This window comes from Colletotrichum godetiae, assembly GCF_030913485.1.
Source record: "Colletotrichum godetiae strain CBS 193.32 chromosome Unknown BDP55scaffold_30, whole genome shotgun sequence".
NCBI lineage: Eukaryota > Fungi > Ascomycota > Sordariomycetes > Glomerellales > Glomerellaceae > Colletotrichum > Colletotrichum godetiae.
The window spans coordinates 131,294-150,916 of NW_026851278.1; the positions used below are offsets into that span (position 1 = coordinate 131,294).

Sequence of the window (19,623 nt, forward strand, 5' to 3'; positions counted from 1 at the left end):
AGTGGGATGGCACTTGCGGTGCATCATCACTGAGAAAGCGTTGAAACATGGATGGCAGGGAGTCAGCTGGATCTACCCTAAACAATACCTCCAAGCTCTTTCATATCCTCTGACTCAACCACAACCCAACACCACTCGCTCGCCTTGTTCGCCTTTTCAGAACCGACCTGTAGCGCCGCTTGTGTGATGAACTTCTCCGTCAGCTGGTCATCAGACATGGGCACCTCCACGCTCCCGAGGGCATGATCGACGTGCTTCTCGATTGGTTCTTCCCTACCGCGCAATCTGACCACCAAATGGCACGCATCGGCCCTCATAGACTCATCAACAGTGGCGAGAAACCGGTCCCTCAAGCTGACAACGGGAGCGCTGGTGACAAGCGCGTCCTCATATTCCACCACAGTCGCCCTCCCGAATAGCAGCCCGACCGCGCCGCCATGATAAACGCTGAACTTGGCCTCTAGCCCGTCCTTTGGTGTTTTCTTACCCGTGAGCTCAAGTACGAGAGGATGAACAGCGACGTCGACACTCGTAACCTCCTCCACGGATATCCCTCGTCTCTTCAATTCTTGATGCAGCCATACCGCGCCCGTGATGACCGGATGAACAACGATCCCGCACGGATAAGGCTTGAACGAATTCTTCTCAATCTCCCACTTTTGTTCTTCTTGCCCAAGGCTATGAATAAGCTCATTCAATGTTTCCTTTGTACTAACGACCTTGGCCCACCCCCGACCAGCTTCCAGCGCCTTGGGCGAACTCGTGAACCCTTCAGCAGCTAGGACCGCAGCAAGCAGCCCATTTTGAGCGGCGCGCCCGACGTGGAAGGATTTCGTGTCTGAGCCAAACATCTCGCGGAGGCCTGTGACTTGCGTTGCGGCGATGCCGATGGCGTGGGCTGTTTTGTCCGTTGGGAGGGTGAGGAGTTTTGCGATGGCCGCGGCGGCGCCGATGGAGCCTGTTGTGCTTGTGATGTGCCTTCAAAAGAGGTATTAGTCACCGTAGTGATGTCTGCGTAGAAAGTGTGGTGGGAGAGTACCATCCGATATCATAGTGCTCTGGGTACACAGCCAAGGCGACTTTGCACTCGACCTCGATGCCGGCGACCAACGCGGTGATGAATTCTTTCCCCGTGATTGGGCGCTGCAGCGTCTCCGCGAAGCTCAGCAGCGCTGATGCAACGCACCCAGTCGGGTGGACAATGGTCTCGAGATGGGTATCATCATAATCATGAACATGCGACGCAATGCCGTTGATGAGAGCAGCGTGCTGCGCATCTATCCGACGATCGAATCCTAGCAGCGAGTAAGTTTCTTTCCCGAAAAAGGGCGATAGGGCTTTGTATGCGGTTAGTGTCGTCGGATGCGAGCTTCCGCCGATGGCGCAGCCGACCCAGTTGTAGAAAGAGCGTACGGCTGCTTCTACTACGCCTTGGGGGAGGTCGTCATATGTGAGTGAGGCTATCCACGTTGCGGTGCTGAGGGTGGCCATGATGACGTCATTCGGCGCGGGAGTATGTTGTCTTCCGGCTCGATGTGCTCTGGTTGACGCTTGATGTTTTCACGATTTTATACTCGTGAATGGAGGGTTGTTCATCGGAGCGAGGTCGGCGGCGCAGACGAGCCGGCAATTGAGGCGCGGATGTATGTGCCGTGTTATTGCCGGCTAGGACACCACGACACCACACCGTCGGAAGAATGAGGGCGGCGATGCAAGTAAAAGTATCGACACACGAAAATAATTAAATCAGTTGATCTTTTTACAGCCCATCGATACCAAATTATTCAAAATCCTATCTAATTGTCAGAGAATATCAAATGATATCAATGTCTAATCGCCATTCAAAAACAGCCCTTAGTTCTGTTGCCGAGTTGTGCAACAGAGTATATCTTGGCGGTGTCGCAATAAGCGATTAAGGTGTACAACCCTCGCTTCTTTGCGGCTAGCTGTCCAGTCGAGATAAACCTACCGCCATACAACCATTTCAAACAAGGTCCAGGGACCTGATGGTTGGACACTCGGTCTTTGTTAGAAGAAGAAACGTGACATGCATCTCCCTCGATCGCGGGAAGCCTGATGGTAATTCCAAGCTATTATCGGGGAGTTCTTGTTTGTTGGGGCACTGTGTTTGCTCATTCAGCCTTGAATTTCTTCACCGCCCACCACACCAAGGCTGCTGGCTCTTTAGCCAAAGGGACGGGAAGCATGAATAAACATTAGGTGGTGCGGGAAAAAGGCTGATGGGTGAATTGCTCCCATGCTCTGTCTCTGGCATGTCCTGCGCTTGGCTGGGCGGAAAGATCGTGAATGAACTGAAAGAAGACTGTTCGTACATGACTGAGTGCCCTCAATCGAGCATGGCGATAGGTTTGGTAGCCTCAAGCGGTATACTTATTGCTTCAAGAGATGTATAAGAACTCACTGCAAGCAATGGCTACATGCAGGGTAAATACAGCATCACTGCAACAATCTCGGATCAAACCGTTTTCTAGAAAAACTCTGTCATACAATCAGTCAAAGCCTTACTATATCAGTTACGAAGCAGCAGGTTGACTGGAAACATGGCAGATGGTCGCGGTGATTCGGAACGCGATGGAAATTCCGACCCCTACTCGGGTTCTGATCCGCTGTACTCTAAGCCTCCTCCATTATCGCGAAAGCAGCGACGTCAGTCTCAGGGAGAGTCCGATCGCTTGAGAGCAGAGTTTAGAAGAACTGTGGGTTATTCTCGAATTTACTCCATCGCCTCAACACCTACAATGTCTCAAATTATCAACATTTAGGATGATCATCACCTTATCTATACGCTGTTTGTCCGAGCTTTTGACATTTGTTGATTTAAATGATGGCGACTGACTGTCCCACAGACCGAGGAGAGTGCAATGCAGGCGGAACTCAGGAAGAACGTTTCTGCTCAGGCCATAGAGGAAGGCAGTGGATCCGAGGGCGAAATGGCAGCCATCGGAATGGTTAATGAACTATTACTCAGGCAGGAGCAGCAACAGCAACAGCAACAGCAACAGCAACAGCAACAGCAACAGCACCAGCAACAGCAGCAGAGCCAAGAGCCTCAACAAGGCCCGAAGTCTGAAGAAGTTTCGGTGACCTCTGACTCCGAGGATTACGAGTCTTATAGCAATGAAGAGAGGAGCAAGGGATCCGGGCCCGAGTCCGACGGTGAACAGGCGGGTGGCCCAGGGAGTAACACGAAGCGAGCACCTGGGTCCGACGTCGATGATTCAGATGACCATAAACGGCTGAGAGCTGCGTCACAGTGATCAAATGGCATGATTGAGCGTACGATCTCATGGCAGGCAATTTGGAAGACTGGAAGTAAATTCAACAAGACTTCATATATCAGATAGCAAGCGAAAAGCTTCAATAGTCCATATCAGAAGTCACCTGAGTATAGTCGGCTCCTTGGTGACCGGTAGTGATCCATGCACTCTCTCGCTGTGAAATTTTGTATGTCTGGAGGGTGATGTAGAGCCGTTCCGAGTAATTCAAGTTATCATAGGTATCCGAGACCCGGTAACTCGAAGCCAAACAACATGTATCCACCAGGTTGTTTTCCTTTGAGGACAGAGCCCATAGGCCCTCTCAAGAGTAGTCGTCCGGTCGTCGCCCATTGACAAACTTCCAAAGCCGGCTGACCTCGTACACCTTGGGCCCTTCACTAACACCATTGAGCTGGTGGTGGGCGGTACCGTCAACACCATTCGTGAGGTTGCGCTGCTCATCAATCTTCCAGGGATCATTGCGAACGTTCGTGCGGGACGCCATGAAGGTGCCCGGGAGAGGAGAGCCATCCCCATTCGTCTGGACCTTGCTGAGACTGTTGTCGAGAGGGAAAATGTTATCAAGATAGTGCTGGTTGAATTGATGACCTGAGCCGGTGCGCTCAATGAGTGCTCCCTCAAACTCATTCCAATCTGAGCTGAGATGGTTAGCCTGTTTCGGCTCCGTCTTGCCCACGGCCTTGATGACTTCCGTCTTCTTGTTGACGGAAATGAGGCCCGCAATTTCACCGAGACCAAGAAAGCGTCCATCTCTCTTGGCAGTCTGCTTCTTGAAGTGAAGGACACCCCATCGAGAAACAAAGTCTTTCGAGTTGGCGTAGTGCTCAATGTGGCGGATGGCACGGCCCTTGGGCCTGGGAATACCGTGCTCCCTCTTGGTGCGGGGGTTGTTGAAGTGGTTTGCGGCGTTGCCAAAGGTGTAGATTTCGAGCTTTTGGAGGACTTCGCGGGGGTGCTGGTTGATGAGCCAGTCGAGGATGATGCTTCCCTCGAGTCCGCCTTGTGAGTGGAGAATAAGGATGACTTTTTTCTTGTCTTGGTTGAGCAGAGCAGTAGAGATGTGCGAGAAGCAGACTCTGGTGTCGGTGGTACCGAAGTAGAGGCATCGCTCAAGAAGGCACTGTATCACATCAAAGATGATTCCGGCACTGCGAAGGGAGATTAGTGTGATCTCCGATGCTGAGGAAATGCTTACTCACGTCTTGTTGTGAACACCTTTGACTCTTCGATGGAAGGTGACGGAAATCCGGTCAATATTACTCTGAAGCCAGTTCTTGCTATAGACTTTTGTTTAATACCTGCGACGAGTGTGTTGTGGTGATTTCTTACCCGACAGCCACACCGTTGAGAAAAATCCATTCTTCCTCAGGGTGGTTCCGTTCCCATTCCCTCGCTAAGGGAGTATCAGCTGACCAAATGAACCCTTCAGGCATCCACCCATTGAGCCCGATGCATGCTAAATAATTGATGCCAACGAAAAGACCAATGTAGACAACGAAAATATTGAAAGAGAAGAAAGAAAGGAAAGGAAGAGAGATCAAAAATGCGGATTGAGTGACGATCAGGATGGAGTGGAAAGTAATGTCACGAATGTTGTTCCATGAAGGGTAGAGCTCATCCATGGGACCGGAGTGGAAGTAGCGCTGAGCCCATGCTTCGAATCGACGATGGAGTTGGCTCACGAGAAATCGAGGCTGCTCTTTGAAACGGTTGTCGACTCCGAGGTTGAAAGAGCGAGCCGGGGGCTGCGACCAGAGCGGCAAGACAATGCAGGGTAGGAAAGCGATGTTCTTGAGGAACAAGAGCAAGTCGCTTGCAAGGAGTGTCCATGGCGCGCCGGTGTAGTAGTACGGCTGCTTGAGGAAGGGGTCGGTGCCGTTCCATGTTACGTCTGCTCCGCGGCTCTCTTTTCGGAGACGGATATCCGAGCCGGTCCGGACTTCGAGCTTCTTCTCGTTGACATCCTTCGGAAGGGAGTAAGTTACTTCAACTGGTGCCATCTTTGGAGGTACAGGCAGCAAAAAGCCTGAGGTAAATAAGTGGCCGGTAGTTAGAATACCAGGTAATTGGGATACTCCCAGGTAGCTGGATGGAATACAGGTTTTAACTCTCGCAGAAGATGATGAAACCCCTGACGAAGCTTCACCTTTGCGATCGTTGAGCCCTTTTTGGTGCCCTGAAATGCCAGACGTGATAGCCACCGGGGAGAAATCTCAGACAGACCTTGATGTCTTACCATCACATGCTAGCCATACCAAGTGCTTTCACGTGTCAAATCCGTAACCTTGATGCCTCTGATATTCATCGAATGATTGAGGCTGAAAAGGAGGGAGAGTCGTGCTTACATGAGGGCAGGACTGGGAGAGAGTTTCCACCACATTTCTGCCAGCGATGATTCCCAACAACTGGGGCAGTATTCGACCGAAGATGGCACAAAATGGCTTTCTGACCCTGAATTTGCTGCAAACTTGAGCGCCCCAAGGCTGAGAGCTGGTATGTTGAACATCCCTTGGATTGACCCCTCGAGACAATTGCAAAGCTAGTACCAACGAGCTGAAAGCTAGCAGACGATCCCAAATGCCCTGTCTGAGACATACTTTGGAGCTGTGAAGCTCGGAGCTATCTCCACCTGCATGCTGCCCCTCCCATTTACGCACGCGTTACTTACGCTTTATGAAGAATGGCGACCCGGTTGCGGGCCGCTAGACTTCCCGTGTGCCTGCATGCGTTCTCAAGCCCTGGACTGTCTAGATGATAAGCATCCGACGGCCAATCGGGTCTACCCACAAGTGTGATTCTCCGAGCGAACTCAAGAGCATCCAATGTTTTGCAGGTTCATCGTATCCTTCTTTCTACTCAGACAATTAGAGAAGTAAGCGTGCCGTCTAAGTTGCCCGTTGAACCACCTCGACATCTAGTGAGACTCTCGGCGGGAAACCCGCCAATGATCAGACCTGCTGGGCCAAAGTCGCATCATACTCGGAATTAGGATGAACCGAGATGCAGAGTCCTCGTTGAAATTCAATCTTCTCCGGCATTCCCTATCGCGGTTGCGCCCTCCCGGTGGAGATTGCCCTGCATACGGTGGTACTTAACTAGCGCATGAATAGTCCCCGCACCCATTGGGAATTGTAAACCGACAGAAGCTCACTCAGGACGTCAGCGGGGAAATCGTTATCACAAAAGTCGAATTCAATGTCGTCTACTACCTAGCTTCAGTGAACATGAAACTTCCTCCCTCCGCCATGTCATACTCGGCTGTCGTACTCCAACTTTGAGGTTTCGAATGGCTGTCAAGTTTCTCAGCTATAGTATTACAAGTACTTTACATGTCTAATAAACGTTGTTATTTGGCTGACTTGCCATTTACGACGCACATACCAACTCTGATGAGTGTCTTGAAAGAACATATTCAAGTAAGCCACATCGAAAGTCTTCATGTAATTGTTTGCATCCTTGACGACGACTCTCACTCCAACCACTTACGGACATAAGGCCAGTTTCCCCATCAACGACCAGCACGAAGTGTCTCTCGGATAATTGCGAACATTCTCCCGTCGAAGCCGAGTGAGACCATCCGCATCCGGTCATATCATGAGAAGATAGAGGCATTCAACGTTTTGACTGTTAGGAAAGCATGTGAAAACTTGCGAAGACCCTGTTCACCGTTGAGAAGAGGGACTGCACACAGACTTTCGTCGATGAGAATGTGTTGACTGTCCTTGCCGGTCTGGGGAAGCCGCTGCGGCCCGAAGCTACCTGCCGGCGCTTGTCCATATAAGAAGAAGCCATCATCCACCAGGTAGTTAGTGAGATTAAGTGCAGGTTATCCGACTCTTCCTTCTCTCATTTAGAAGAGCGGCAATTGGGAATTCTTAGCGCTCTTCACGACGAGAAGCTGCTGTCACGAAGACAATCGCGATGGAGGGCACTGCGGAGCCCAACGGTTACGACCACCAACAGACCAACGGTCACAACGGCGAGTCCAACGGTCGCACCGAGCCTGACTACACAAAGTCTTTCGACAACCCCTATCAAGTCACGGAACCCCGTGAGGGATATCGTCAGGTCAACGACACATTTGACCCTGTCACTGGCGCTTACCCCCGCATCTCCCGTCCCGTTGAGCTGATCCGCCCGTCCTATGACGTTGTTGTCATCGGCTCCGGATATGGTGGCGCGGTCGCCGCCAGCCGCATGGCACGTGGAAACAAGAAGGTTTGCTTGCTTGAGCGTGGCAAGGAGAAGTGGCCCGGCGAGTTCCCCTCTGAGATCATCCCGGCCGTGAAGGAACTTCATACTACCAACGCAGCCACGGACGGTCTTCTTGGTGGTATTGGAAAGTTGGGCACCGGTGGTGATCCGACTGGGCTTTACCATCTCATCGTCGGCGATGGCCAAAATGCCTTTGTTGGCAATGGCTTGGGCGGAACGAGTTTACTTAACGCCAATGTCTTCCTCGAAGCAGATGAAGGGGTTCTGAACCTGCCCATCTGGCCCGAGGAGCTACGCCCAGGGGTACTGAAGCCATGTGAGTTTTAGTCACTCTATCACAAATTATCTTCAAAAAGACCCTGACGTTTGCAATTCAGATTACAAGCGCGCCGCCGAGGTCCTGGAGCCTAAGAAGTATCCAAAGGACTTCCCCAAGCTGCACAAGCTAGAGACGCTCGAGAAGCAGGCCAAGCTCATGGGCTGGAGCGAGAAGTTCGACCGCGTACCCCAGACTACCCGCTTCGAGGATGGCGAGAACAGCACTGGTGTCTACATGCGAGCCTCTACGCTTAGTGGTCAAGACACTACCGGCCTCAACGATGGCAGCAAGTCCACAACTAGTGAACTATCTCAGTGACGCCTGGAACTGGGGTACCGAGATGTTCTGCCAGTGCGAGGTTCGGTACGTCACCAAAGCTCAGGATCGCGAGGGCTATATCGTGCACTTTGCGTGGCACGGTGGAAAGCGCGCCAACTTCAAGGACCTCTTTTACGAGGATCTAATGTGGGTTCACGCCAAGGAGCTGGTTTTCTTCGGCGCTGGCAGCATCGGAACTACAGAGATCTTGCTCCGCAGCAAGCAGTTCGGCTTGGACATGAGCCCCGACGTGGGACACGGAATGAGTGGCAACGGTGACATTCTCGCCTTCGGGTAAGCCAGAGTTGTCTTCATCAAGCATGCGGTCTGCTGACTTCAACGTCAAGTTACAACACTAGCGAGTATGTCAACGGCATGGGACGTGAAGACCCCCCACCAAACCGTCCTGTTGGGCCCTGCATTACGGGTATCATCGACTGCCGGACAGGTGTGGAGAACCCTCTGGATGGCTTTGTCGTCGAGGAGGGTGCTATTCCCGCCGCTCTCGCGCCCTTCTACCAGGCAATGCTCACTTATTTGCCCGGCAGAGTTTTTCCAGAGAACATTTCCATCAAGGGCGCTGTCGGTCATGTAACCGCTGCTGTTGGAAGCCGCTTCTTCGGACCCTACTTCCCCGATGGCAGCACTGAGAAGACGCAGTGCTACCTCATCATGTCACACGACAGTAAGTCTTATGAATTGCGCTTGGTAGTGGCCGTTCTAACTAGGTCGTTCTAGGCAGTCAAGCTACCATGCAGCTTGACAAGGACAGACCTCTCATCAACTTCTCGGGCGTCGGAAAGTCGCACAGAGCCAAGAAGCTGGCGGGCTACTTGGCCAAGCTGACCAACCTAATCGGCGGAATCTACGTCGACAGCCCGTTCTATGCCGCATTTGGCGAGAAGGAGATCACCGTCCATGCCATGTGAGATAGCCCTGTCTCATGTGAAGTTGATTCGCCTGCTAATATTTGAATAGTGGTGGAGCTCGTATCAGCAACGACGGAACTGGCGCCAACGGTGGCGTGAACCACAAGGGTCAATTGTTCAAGGGTGTCGAAGGCGATGTGCACGAGGGCTTGATTGTTTGCGATGGTACTATTGTTCCTGCGGCTCTCGGTGTCAACCCGTTCGCGACAATCACGGCCCTTGCGGAGAGATCTGTTGAGCACATCGCCAAGGACTTCCATATCGATGTCGATCTCAAGACCAAGAACGGTAAGTACCCTTTAGTACGAGGGGCTTTCAAGCTTGGACTAATTGAATATAGGCTCTCTGAACTTGTTTGGTCAGCCTGCACACGACCCCTTCAAGGGCGAGCACCCGCCTGTGGCTAGAGTTCAGGAGATCATTAAGACTGCTAGAGATGATATGACTCCTGGCATCGCCTTCACCGAGACTATGGACGGATGGATCCACTTTGGAGAAGATTCCGAGACATTGGACTTCCAAAGGGCTACCTTGACTGCCAAGAGCCGCGGCGAATATGCTCGTTTCTTCCTCAGCGCCAGGTCATGGAACACTCACAACCGTGAGTGTTGATTAACCTACCCCGACGACTGCCCTTTGCTGACATGCCTTGTAGTTGTCCATGACAAGGAACACGAGGCCAACCTTACCGGTACCTTCACCTGCCCAGCTTTGGGTGGTACTTCCATGGTCCAGGGCGGCAAGTTCAACTTGTTCAACGACGACCCCAGATCGCCTGATACCACCAACCTGACTTACAACTTCCTCATCTCACAAAAGGATGGTAAAAAATTGCACTTCAACGGCTACAAGGTTGTCAACTCAGACGTCGTTTTCAACCCTCTCAACCTCTGGAAGGCCACGACCACTCTTTACTGCACCATTACTGAGGTTGACGAGGATGAGCAACCCGTCCATAACAAGGTTCGCGGTAAGGGTGTCATCCACATACGCCCGACTGCCTTCCTCCAAGAGTGCACCACCATGGAGGCAACTGGATCCAGCCTCTACGCCAAGGTCTCTTCCACCGCCAACTTCCTCGGGTACTTCACCGCCAAAGCGGCTGGTGCCTTCCTCACGCCTTTTATTCCTCAGATCTGGCCCAGTCTTCCCTTCAACAGCTATCAAAATCCCACACCCTGGTCTGAAGAGATCACAGTCGAGGCCAACGATCGCGTCAAAACCAAGCTTTACATGTGGGAGCCGCAGACTATTGGCGGCGATGCTAGCAATGCCCCGATTTTGTTGTTCATTCCCGGCGCCGCCCTCGACCAGCAGATCTTTGCTTTGCCTACCATTGAGAAGAACGCGGTCAACTACTTCCGAGCCAAGGGATACCGCGTGTACTCCATGGTCCACCGTGTCGGCAAAACCATTGTTGCTCAACAGAACTGGACCACATATGACGCCCGCCGTGATATCCAGGCGGCTCTCAAGAAGATTCGCAAGAAGCACGCCATCGTTGACAGGCTGGATGGTAGCGGCCCATCGACGACGACATACGTCGTAGCACACTGTGCTGGATCTCTTGCCCTTGCGTCAGGTCTGCTTGACGGAAGCATTCCGCGGCAATGGCTTAGTGGTGTTACCGCTTCTCAGGTCTTCATGAACCCCAAGTTCTCCAAGGTCAATCATGTCAAGGCTAGCCTCCCCATCTCCATGGCCAACATCTACAACCTCATTCAGGGCAAGTGGTTTGACTGCACCAGCACACCTCGTGATGGATACATCCAGCAAGGTATCAACCAGTTGCTTCGCTTCTATCCCGTTGGTCATCGCAATGAGATTTGCAATTCCGTCGTCTGCCATCGCAGCTCCCTTGCTTTTGGCCGGTCAGTACCCACCACCACTCCTCACTCCTCTGTGACTAATAATTTCTAGGCTCTGGTCTCACAAGGGACTCAACGAGGCCACTCACTCTCAATTAGAGAACTTCATCGGTGGAGCCTCAATGGCGAACTTGAACCACCTGATGTACCAAGGCACTCACGGTTTCGCGACCGACTCGCAGAATGAGAACCTCGTCACACCGCAGAATATTGCCCGCCTCAAGGGCCTGCCCATCTTCTTCTTCTCTGGATCCGAGAACGAGGTCTACGCGCCCGAGAACACCGACACGTCCTTCACCACTCTCACCGAGGCCAACGGTGGCGTCTGTTACGAGAGACAGGTGTTCCAGCACCGTGGCCACTTGGACGCGTGGATGAGCCCGACCGCCCACAAGGACATTTTCCCCCGTGTTGAGCAGCACATCCAAAACGTCATGAACGAGAAGTATTCACGACTTGAAAAGTATACCTCGGGAAACCTGCTTGGTTTGAAGAAGTGATGACCGATTGTTATTCTTCGCGGCCATCAAGCTGGTATTGAGAGGCGCACTCGGGGTTTTACTTGTTAAAGGCGCCCGCAAGTTTGCCAAGTGTGTTGAAAATTGGCTCCCAAATCTGGAAAATTCTTCTTTGTCAAACCGAATAACCATATGTACCTTACCTAAGTACTTAGTTACCAATAAATAATACTACAGCAACACCACCATCCTTTGTGCACCACGAAAGCAACCCCGCTTCCAGTTTTCGTGATTATCTCCGTTGCTTCTACGTCAAGAGAAGGTCGACCGCGAAGTCCTAGATTCGCGACTAATCGACTATCACCTGTCAATCTAAGGCTCCTCGGACTTACGAACCACGTGGCAGATTATCGGAACCGGAATTGAAGAAGCGAGTAATAAGCCTTTTAGCTGCCGGAGCAAGTCATATTCGGCCTGCAGCAGATTGCGAAAGTCAAACAAACATCAGATAAGCTTGGTCATCCCACACAGCCGTTTGCTCGTCTGTAGTCCCGACGAACGTTCCATGTGAGAATGAGCGTTACGTTTTTTCCTTTTTGGTATGACCCTGGCACCAGAGCTTCTCAGCTCTCGTCGTATTATCAAACATGGACTGCCGTTTCTTGTTTGTGGGGAAATGCAGCCAAGAAGTCAACGGTGCGGGCATTCCTTGACACCTGCGTGTCGGCACCCAAATTGTGGGTTAACTTAAGGCAACAGAAGCTGGGAAAATTGGCATAGCAGTACCAGGTCAGTTAGAATCCCATCGGAATCCAGCACGAGCCGGCAGGAAGACTTGCCTAGATCCCCCGCCGGAAGTGATCCGGGAAGCATTGGCCTGGAGATAGCGGAGCAGCGGAGTGGGGCCGTGCATGATCGGAGGCGGAGAGAAATCAGGCCGATGGAAGGAGACCCGTAAACCCCGAGAGCCCGATGGCCGTGTGGACGAAAGCAGTTTCATACGTGGGATGAATGACGCATTGGAAGTAGCTGAGGGCTGTGTTTGTGTGGCTTTCTGGCAGCTTTGTCCATAGCTCAAGCTCGCACACACACAGCTTAGCTCGATCTAGCTTTGCATAACTCTGCATAGCTTGCGAGCTCCCACATCCAAATCACCTCATTCATCATGCAACAAGTCGATGATGAGGTGAAGTTCTCGAAGAGAACCGACACTGCTCGAGACCGCAGCAAGAGCTTGAGGTGCCATTTGTTCTCGCATGGAACGGGTTCCCACCTCGCCCTCGCCCATCGTCTGTTCGTTCTTCCGGCTCGCCCGGGGATTCGAGTTCCATTGGGTGGGATGGGCGGGGGAGAGTTTCACTTCGCTGCTGCTGTCCGATCCCGTTGACGTCAGCTTACCATTGGACCTCTAGCTGTTGGCGTCGTCCCTAGTGTCTCTGCCTACAGCCATTCCGCGTATGCGGAGTGCGTGGTGTTTGCCTCCAGGTGCCGAATTGTCGAACAAAAAGGTCCTTATCTGCATTTCCCCAAATTGACTCGATTCTCGATATTCCCTTTTCCCTTATCAACCTTTTTCCAGAACCAAGGTAGCATTCTTATCTGGAAAATCAATTCAAAATGAAAGCTGTTGCAGCCTTGTCATGCGTGGCTGTTGCCAACGCATTTATCCTTCCCGACCCCAAGATTTTCGAGCAAGCGGCCACTAAGAACGATGACCACGCCAACCGAGGTTCCTGGTGGGACCGTGTGCCTTCCAAGGATTCTATCGTGAACACTGTCGAGGATGGCATTGATTCCTTGTCCGCACACATTGAGGGTGCATTGCACTCCTTCGAGGAGACTGTCGAGAACAAATTCGATCACCTCTTCGAGGAGGAGATTTTCAATGAGCCCAAGGTTTCCGATAAGACCATCTACGAGCTCATTTCAAAGAGCGAGCACACCACAGAGTTTGCTAAGCTCGTCAACGAATACGAGGATATTGTCAACGTCTTGAAGAGCACCGAGGCGAACCACACGCTTTTCGTGCCAACAAACCGCGCCTTTGAGCACCTGCCCAAGCACAAGAAGCCGAGCAAGGAGGTCATTGAGGCCATTCTCAAGTACCATGTGGGTATTGGCGATTACGATGCGAAGAGGGTCCTCCGCACGCACACTCTCCCCACATTGCTCAATGAGAAGTTCCTCGGCGACAAGCCCCAGCGTCTTCGCACCAGTGTCGGTCTCGGGGGCGTGCGCATCAACTTTTACGCCAAGGTTGTTGCCGTCAACATTGTAAGCAAAAGCGGTCGGTCTGCTCCATCGGCTCTGCAAAACTGACGCATCATCACAGCGTGCCAAGAATGGAATCATTCATGCCGTCAACAGCCTGATCATCCCGCCACCCATGGTCGGCCGCGAACTTACTCTTCTCCCCAGCCAGTTCTCCACGCTCTTGCTCGCATACGAGAAGACCGACTTCGTCAAGTACATTCACGGGGTCAAGTCCACTGGAACTACCGTCTTCGCCCCCTCCAACAATGCCTTCGCTCGCCTCGGACCCAGGGCCAATGCTTTCCTGTTCAACACTGATCTCGGACTCAAGTACCTCAGAGCCCTGCTCAAGTACCAGATCGTTGGAAACGCGACCCTGTACAGCGATGCGTTGTACCGCCCTGATGAGAAGAAGGATGCCAGCACCATGGAGCACTACCACGTTGATCTTCCTACCTTGTTGGGCAAGAACATCGCCGTCGATGTTGCTACCTGGGGTGGCTGGACCAAGGTCAAGCTCAACGGCTACATCCCCATTGTTGTCGCTGATGGAATCGCCAAGAATGGTGTCATTCACGTCCCTGGTCGCGTCCCGATCCCTCCCCACAAGCACAAGGTCGACTACGTCGATGGGGAGATTGAGGTCGAGGATTTGAAGGAGAGACTTTCCGAGTACGTCGACGAGAAGGAGAACGATGCGAACTGGCTTGGTGAGGAGTTGTAAGCTATGGGATATAAATCAGGCCAATATAGTCGCCGTTCTTCAGGTAGTTTGAACCACAATAGCTACCGTAGGATACTTGGAATACATGTGCTTTAGTCTTTCACACGACATATGCCTCTTCAAGGTTTAGGCTGTTCTCCTATTTTCTATATGCATCCTGAGACATGAGGGTCTCGAGACCTGATAGTTTCCCCGTCGCAACCAACTGCGCACTGAGCTATAATCTTGCCCATGGTAAATCGTCCGTCCGGCAGAGCTTCTGGTTTGGATACACGTATGACCATGCTTCGTTTAATACCTGCTACCAGTCATGCAATGGAAGTATTTCGCTGGACCACCAAAATCACCTTCTTGAATACCAGCAAGGCTACATGTAAGCTAGGCCAGGACTTCTAACTCATTTCAGGAATACCCCGACTTCAGTGGCATTCAGCCGTACCTGCCTGCAGCCGGCGCAACACAGCCTAGCGTCTCCAGCCACCCTCTCTGCTTTGGCGTGTCTGAGGTGCCTTCACTGCCGGACCCCGAGTCAATGCCGCGCCAAACGTGGTCTGAACTCATCTGTCGATAGATTGCTTCCAACGGCTGCCGGCTCTGGTAGTAAGATGACGGTCGTTACTCGATGACTGCTTGACTCGTCAAGTGCTATACCGAATGTTGCCACAATCAACTCCAAGGCATTCTCAGCATTCAGAGATAACAGAAAGACATCGTAGCCAAGTAAAAGGCATGTTTTAGGTTCCTAGTGCTCCCTGACTTTAGAACTAATCAGCCTTCTCAACCAAGAATGCCGTAGACCAGCCCACATCTACCTACTTACCAGTCCGCAATTCGACTAGCACCAGACTTCAGCTCAGAGAAGCCGGCGCCTTCTTGAAGAAGCACACATGGTCATTGGTCCGAGACTCAAGCCATGAAATGCGGTTGATGCAGACTGCAAGCGGTCAAGCGGCCTCCCTGGCTCTTGATGAGGCTGGTGCAGTAGTGCAAAGAAAAGACAACGAACCACTCGCTGAGCTGAGAAACTTCGGTTTCCAGTGTCTCAAAGCCACCACAGCAAAATAGTGGCTTGTCTTTGGCGTGTGCGACCCAGGCACCAAGGACTTTCTTCAGGTAGCCCAAGGGCGAATTCGTGGCTGGGCTAAATGTGCCTCCCTCCTCAGGCCCCCCTCCGAATTATTTGAAAGTTGCATGAGGAAAATACTTGACGTTTGCTTTCGCTCTAAATATTAAATCCGCTCGAAACGACATAACATGAACCATTGAATCCGCGGCGTTCACCGATCAAATATGCCGTGATATCGGCTAGCAGCAAAGATGCATCAGCCCACACCAGCGAGACAGTCGATCTTTAAGTCCCAAGCGCAGTATAACCTGCAGCCTACCGAGGACGTAGACGAGGACCACAATGAGCTGGACAAAGAGAAACATCCACCTCCAATACCGACGCGACCAGATTATCGACCCAAACCATTGCAATGGCCATTCATCGTATGCATGATTCTCATTCTCTCCATCCTTGTGGGATTGGTGATCTATGCGCGCAACACGATGCCGAATTCAGACAGCACAGCAGTAATAGAGCCTCGCAATTACTTGGGTTCACGACAGGATCCCTCTATCATTGGGAGCACCTCTGCTACAAGTAGTCCAACGCGGGATCTGTCATCTTCAGGTTCTGCTCCGTCACCTGATGGCGGTGCCGATCTCCCGGTGACTTCTGAACCTCAACGGACTCATGCTTCGGAGTTGATTTCGACGGCTCCTGTTACTATACCATCATCAGGTGCGGCTCCCGGCACAATTTCCGGAGCATCAACGGAGCGGAAACAATCTTCTGATGTCCAAGAAGAGAAGGCACAAGTCACAACCAACCCTTCGGCATCAGCAAGTGAGACCCAGAGTCAATCGGTGTTAAGACCATCTCCATCGGTGCTGTCTGAAGGTCTTCCTACTACTACTGCTATAGACCACGCGATTTCAGTGGCTACACCATCGACGTCTTTATCGGGAACTGGATCCAGTGGCGTTCAGAGCAAAGGACCCGACTCTTCTCACTCTAAGCCGTCAACAAACATGAGACTGGAAAGTTCAGGCAAAACAAAAGAAACTTTGGAGTCAACAGCTAGCCGCAAGGAAGCCAGTCCTGTCTCCTCTTCCAATATCTCCAACCAGCGCAAAGGCCCTAACACCAGTCTCACATCATTTTCCACTTCATCATCGCCTGAGCCGATTGCTAGTGACAAGGTTCTCTCTATCATCAAGTCTGAGTTCACTTCCACATTCACGAGACCTGGGTCCACATTCCATTACACGACATTTATCATGACCAGTGCCTTTTCGACCTTTTCAACAGTTTTTGAGACAACCATTCCCGGAAGTACTAGCGATACCACGTATACACGAGTGATTACGACTGGAACACAAAGAACAGTGACGAGGACCGTGGCGAGTAGCAACGTTGTTGTCACCGCGACGATACCCGAGCAAACCACCCAAACAGATGTTATCAGCGATGAAGAAACAACCTATTACCAGACGACCACTAAGACCGTTGGCCGCGTGACGACTTCAACCTCGGCTACACCCGCCTCAACTGTCGTCGAAATCACCAATGAGGTTGGTGAGGCCACCATAACTTCAACAGGCCAGTTTATATTGCCAGCAACGGTCAGCACCTATACCTCTATCATTGTTTCCGCCGTACCGACGACTATTGCGAGTGTCGCTACCTCGACTGCTGCGGGGGTGGTGTACGTATCCGTAGGGACAACCGAGATCACCAGAGTCATTACCATCCCCGGAGGTTCTAGAGGTCAGCAGAGTGAACAGCCTTCCCCAGTTACACAAATCATCACCAGTGTGTTCGACGGGAAGGTGGTGACTGTTGTGGAAACAAGGAAACCTCAGATTTTCGTGACCAATGTCGGGGGCCTTTCCACTGTCATCTATACGCCACCTGCAGAGACGATCGTGACGAGAATAGGGGGCGAAGAGACCCAGATGGTAGTCACAGTTACTCCATCCCTAGACGTCAACCTGGTTGCTGTCCAGACTACTATTGCTGGGAAGCCGACGGTGATACTGGTTCAAGCAAGCGCCGCAGGTTTCAAGCCAGTGTCCTTGACACTTGTCTCCCGGGTCAGCGGCAGTACTGGCGTTTTCACGACCACCGACGCTCCAGAGACGATCAGGACCACTGTTGACGGTAAAGAGACTACCATAATTAGAACGCCGGAGCCTCGAGAGTTTTCCTCGGTAAATGGAGGAACGCCAACCACAGTGGAGTTGGTCACAACGCCGACTGGAAGCAGGCCTCTGTTGTTCACAGTCATCACAACCATTGGAGGCTCCCTGAGCACAATCATATCAACCCCAGGCCCTACCACATTCGTCACTTCGATATCGGGCAAGCTCAGTACGATCACATCTACTCCAAAGCCTAGCACACGGGTTTCCACGATTGGTCCATCCACGGCTTTATTCACCTCTGTTTCGCAGCCATCGTCGACGAGCAAACCTGACACCGTCATAACCGAAATAGAAAAGTTTGCCTTCACCGATGGTGATTACTTCCTCGGCAAGTTTCTTCCTGTGATTTTGGCCGTCATGGTTGCAATTCCTCTACGAATCATCGATCTCAACGCGAAGCTGTACCAACCCTTCCATGCATTATCCCAAGAAGGAGGCGCACTCGGTAGGAATAGCATGACGATCCAATTCGAAGGCTGGAATGGGTTCTTGGCCCCATTCAAAGTCCTCAAGCAAGGCCACCCGGTCCCTTTCATCACGACACTGATGGTATGGTCATCGTCCCTCCTGGCGCCCTTGGCAACTGAGGCAATCGGAATGAAGTTGCACGGGAAATGCAAAATCAACGCCATCGACGGCTGCGGTATTCAACTAGGTGTCTCACCAAAATCAGCCTACATATTGATCGCGTTGCTCATTTTCATCGTCGCTCTTCTGCTGCTTCTGCTTTATCTCCTCCGAAGCTGGAAGACCGGACTCCACGCGAATCCTTGGAGCATCGGGGGAATTTCGTCCCTCTCTCTGAACGCAGAAATTCGGCCACATCACCTCAACTTCAAAACCACCGAAGGGGCCATGGCAGACAAGAATTACATGCTGGGGTTCTTTCGAAATAGGCACGATCAAGACGAGTACGGCTTCATCTACTATGACGAATCAGCCGACAACCTACAATCGGCAGGGTCAGGAGCACTATCGACTGATGACGAGGTGGACATGATCAAAAGTCCGTACAACACTGTGACCAATCCTCAGAAAACAAACCCCTTCATCGCGCTTACGTACTGGTGGCGTATTTTGTTCATGTCTTTCCTTCTTGCCTTGTTCATCATCATACTTCACTACCACATTACGCTGGGTTTCCGTACTTCTTTCAAAGACTTCATGGACAGTCAGACATTTGGACTCCGTTTCTTCCTTGCTGCGTTGGGTGTTATCATCATCTTCTGCTGGGAGTCGATTTTCATCAGTAAGCAGCCCCGATTTCGCTACCAGCGTGAACGGGGACCGATGCTAACTCGAATCCTAGGTATCGCCATTGTCAGTCCATATTATCACATGGGCCGACATTCTCAACGACCAGAATCATCTATCCTTATAACACGCCCCACAAACGGATTCTACGGCGTTTACGCCGCGATCCTTGACGGCGATATCGTGCTAATGCTGGCAGCTTTCATGTCCATAATGGCCGAGTTCCTCCCGATGCTGTTGGCTAATGTGCCATACAACCTGACTCAAACACTTAGCTCGCACAACGCCTGCTCTATCATCAGTATCACAATCTTAGTGCTGATGATAGTGGCTGTGGGGGCAAGTTTATTCATCAAGTGGCCTGGAATGCCAGTCGACCCGCGGAGCATTGCCGGAGCGATGTATTACGTCAACGAAAGCCGTATGCTAGATGACTTTGAAGGTCTTTCTCAACTTTCATCGTTTGACAGAAACAGGAAAGTTGGGGAACTGGGACGGAGGTACTTTTACGGCGATCTGACCGGGACACATGGGAGGCGTGTGGGCGTCGAGTCGGCAGAGAGTGTGGAAGACACTGTGTATACTGGAGCAAATTGGCTTCCACCACATGATGGCGGAAGGAATCGGGAACAGGAAGCTTGCGTTCATCGTGATGAAGGTACGACTAGTCCGGATGATGATACGGGTTCAAGGCAGATAACAATTCACGAAGAAGGGTGATGGGTGTGACTATC

At 51.8% G+C, this 19,623-nt stretch overlaps 6 protein-coding genes across 6 annotated transcripts; 4 read left to right on the forward strand and 2 right to left on the reverse strand.

Annotated features, from left to right (window-relative positions):
• Window positions 1–77: 77 nt before the first annotated feature.
• On the reverse strand, window positions 78–1,491 carry BDP55DRAFT_556070 (uncharacterized protein; the record flags this gene model as incomplete). Its single annotated transcript, XM_060569550.1, has 2 exons — window positions 78–978; window positions 1,040–1,491. The coding sequence occupies 2 exons, from the start codon at window positions 1,489–1,491 to the stop codon at window positions 78–80; spliced, it is 1,353 nt and encodes a 450-aa protein (XP_060427555.1).
• A 964-nt stretch (window positions 1,492–2,455) lies between these two features.
• Window positions 2,456–3,043, forward strand: BDP55DRAFT_669543 (uncharacterized protein). The gene has a single exon (XM_060575303.1). It carries the CDS (start codon window positions 2,562–2,564, stop codon window positions 2,781–2,783), a length of 222 nt encoding a protein of 73 aa, XP_060427556.1. The 5' UTR covers window positions 2,456–2,561; the 3' UTR covers window positions 2,784–3,043.
• Window positions 3,044–3,600: 557 nt separating this feature from the next.
• Window positions 3,601–5,299, reverse strand: BDP55DRAFT_695277 (uncharacterized protein; the record flags this gene model as incomplete). Its single annotated transcript, XM_060577452.1, has 3 exons — window positions 3,601–4,447; window positions 4,499–4,576; window positions 4,629–5,299. The coding sequence occupies 3 exons, from the start codon at window positions 5,297–5,299 to the stop codon at window positions 3,601–3,603; spliced, it is 1,596 nt and encodes a 531-aa protein (XP_060427557.1).
• A 1,921-nt stretch (window positions 5,300–7,220) lies between these two features.
• BDP55DRAFT_730366 (glucose-methanol-choline oxidoreductase) lies at window positions 7,221–11,448 on the forward strand (the record flags this gene model as incomplete). The annotated part of the gene is made up of 9 exons (XM_060579681.1): window positions 7,221–7,830; window positions 7,892–8,123; window positions 8,149–8,445; window positions 8,499–8,836; window positions 8,890–9,076; window positions 9,130–9,368; window positions 9,421–9,681; window positions 9,736–10,951; window positions 11,001–11,448. 9 exons carry the CDS (start codon window positions 7,221–7,223, stop codon window positions 11,446–11,448), a joined length of 3,828 nt encoding a protein of 1,275 aa, XP_060427558.1.
• A 1,575-nt stretch (window positions 11,449–13,023) lies between these two features.
• BDP55DRAFT_730367 (fasciclin domain-containing protein) lies at window positions 13,024–14,383 on the forward strand (the record flags this gene model as incomplete). The annotated part of the gene is made up of 2 exons (XM_060579682.1): window positions 13,024–13,680; window positions 13,739–14,383. 2 exons carry the CDS (start codon window positions 13,024–13,026, stop codon window positions 14,381–14,383), a joined length of 1,302 nt encoding a protein of 433 aa, XP_060427559.1.
• A 1,317-nt stretch (window positions 14,384–15,700) lies between these two features.
• BDP55DRAFT_556074 (uncharacterized protein) lies at window positions 15,701–19,609 on the forward strand (the record flags this gene model as incomplete). The annotated part of the gene is made up of 5 exons (XM_060569551.1): window positions 15,701–15,983; window positions 16,233–16,411; window positions 16,748–17,326; window positions 17,798–18,884; window positions 18,945–19,609. The coding sequence occupies 5 exons, from the start codon at window positions 15,701–15,703 to the stop codon at window positions 19,607–19,609; spliced, it is 2,793 nt and encodes a 930-aa protein (XP_060427560.1).
• Window positions 19,610–19,623: the final 14 nt, after the last annotated feature.

Coding starts and splice junctions, on each gene's coding strand:
- BDP55DRAFT_669543 (XM_060575303.1), top strand. CDS start 2,562: ATGGCAGATGGTCGCGGTGATTCGGAACGCGATGGAAATTCCGACCCC.